This window comes from Entamoeba dispar, genomic scaffold (assembly GCF_000209125.1).
Source record: "Entamoeba dispar SAW760 scf_1105229462089 genomic scaffold, whole genome shotgun sequence".
Taxonomy (NCBI): Eukaryota; Evosea; order Mastigamoebida; family Endamoebidae; genus Entamoeba; species Entamoeba dispar.
Window position 1 is genome coordinate 1 of NW_001855018.1, and position 2,027 is coordinate 2,027.

Consider the following 2,027-nt stretch of genomic DNA (forward strand, 5'->3'; position numbering starts at 1 on the left):
AAACAAAAGAATTAATTATTCCTTCTCAATATGTTGATTATCAAGCATTTTCACAAAAACCAATGACTAATGGTTTAAAATGTAATACTACTTATGCTATGACAAATGTAAGTTCTTTAATGTTTTTATTCCCTAGAACAACTAATGAAGTAACATGTAGTAGAAATCCTTTATTAGCATCTTTACAATTACAAATTGATAATAAACCTTATCCTGATAAACCATTTTCATCTATAGAAAAATCACATACTATTTATAATATTACTAATGCTGGTTTAGATAATTTATTCTCTCCTTCAAAAGAATTTGCTTATTCATTAGAATATAATGAAATAGATACTAATTCAATTATAGGAAAAGCAGGAAATGGAAAATATATTCCACCACTTAAAGATAATACATCATATTGTTTCTTATGTAGTACTGAAAGATTAAGTGGTTATGGTACATTTTGTGATGGAATTACTAAAGATAATGCTCATGTAACACTTTCTGGAACTTTATTAATTCCTAATAATGAACATCCTTATATTACTAATCCTTTAACTAAAGAATCAAATGATAGATGTCCAATTATGCTTGTATGTCAAGATTGTTTCTGGAGATGTACATTACAAGGTGGTTGTGAATATATTTGTAATAACAAATATTTTGTAAGAGAAAAAACAGGAACAGATTAAATTAAAATTAATTCATTTATTTATTAATTTTTGTTATAACAACTTTCATAACGTTCATTAACTTGTTTAATATAATCAAAATTTATTTCTGAAATAATTCCTCTATTTCTGAAATAATTCTTTTCTTTTGAATATAAAAATAAAAGTAAAAAATATAGATGGAAATTTGATTAAATAAAAAGATCATTTATAATTATACTGTAAGTTTTGGTAATGATGGTAATATATATTCTGTTTCATCAATTGTTTCTTCTCTGTCTTGTACTAAATCTGAAACTTTAATTTTATCAAATGTTTTAATTTTATTATAACTTCCTTCTAAATTAATATGACATAAACTTATTTCATATTCATTTGATTTTGTTTGATTAAATACATAATATATTTCTGCTACATAATAATTTTTATTACTATATGTATAAACATATTCATCACTTGAATTTGAGTTACAACAATATTTCATTATTGCTGAACAATCAATTGATTTTCTTCCAAATGAAATAAATAAATTATTTTGTTTGAGATTATAAGTTTTATCATCATAATAAAAATGATGATTAAAATTTGTGAAAGGAACAACAGATTCAAATTTTACTTCTTCATTTCCATAATTAATTAATTGTTTTACAATAATACCATTAATAACTTTATTATTTTCTGTTATTCCTTTAGGAATATTATTAATTTTATCATTAATATAAGATTTTAAACCATTCATTTTTATTATTGTTTCTTCATTAAAATAAAGTGGTGAATATAATGTTTCATTAACAAGAGAAGATAAAGATATTAATTGAGATGTTAAATTATTAATTTCATTCATATTTGTTGTATTTAATGTTATTAATTGTGATATCATCTCTAATATCATCAATATATATATTTGTTTCTTTCATTTTCTCTTTTATTTCATCAATTTCATTATTTGATAGAATATCTTTAACATTAATTGTTGTCATTCCATCTGATGATTTAATTGTATCAAGATAAATTGTATTATTATTAAAATATCTTGTTGTTAAAATATTATTTTTATTTAAATATTTTGAACCAATTGCTTCCATTTAATAATGTAAATTAAGTTCTAAGATAAAATATTCATCCCAAATTCCAAGTGGCATAATAATATTTCCTTTATAATCTTTAAACCATATTTCTATTGAAGTTATATTTTTATTAATATTAAAATGTTTTGGTGTCATATTCCCATATGTTGAAAAACATATCATTTGATCATTTTCAGGTGAATCATAATTAAATGAACCATGACAACTAACACCAATATCTAATTGACCATTCAAATTAAAATAAACAAATTCAATACTTCTATTGTTTTAGATATTTTCA

The 2,027-nt window shown here is 21.2% G+C and overlaps 2 protein-coding genes across 2 annotated transcripts, besides 4 other annotated features; one reads left to right on the plus strand and one right to left on the minus strand.

The window, feature by feature from the left end:
- Positions 1–62: 62 nt before the first annotated feature.
- EDI_349040 (uncharacterized protein) lies at positions 63–680 on the plus strand (the record flags this gene model as incomplete). Its single annotated transcript, XM_001739297.1, has 1 exon — positions 63–680. The coding sequence occupies one exon, from the start codon at positions 63–65 to the stop codon at positions 678–680; it is 618 nt and encodes a 205-aa protein (XP_001739349.1).
- Positions 676–712: a sequence feature (AT_rich).
- A 161-nt stretch (positions 713–873) lies between these two features.
- Positions 874–1,551, minus strand: EDI_349050 (uncharacterized protein; the record flags this gene model as incomplete). Its single annotated transcript, XM_001739298.1, has 1 exon — positions 874–1,551. The coding sequence occupies one exon, from the start codon at positions 1,549–1,551 to the stop codon at positions 874–876; it is 678 nt and encodes a 225-aa protein (XP_001739350.1).
- Positions 1,354–1,390: a sequence feature (AT_rich).
- A 115-nt stretch (positions 1,552–1,666) lies between the features above and the next one.
- Positions 1,667–1,727: a sequence feature (AT_rich).
- A 118-nt stretch (positions 1,728–1,845) lies between these two features.
- Positions 1,846–1,869: a sequence feature (AT_rich).
- Between the last annotated feature and the right edge of the window lie 158 nt (positions 1,870–2,027).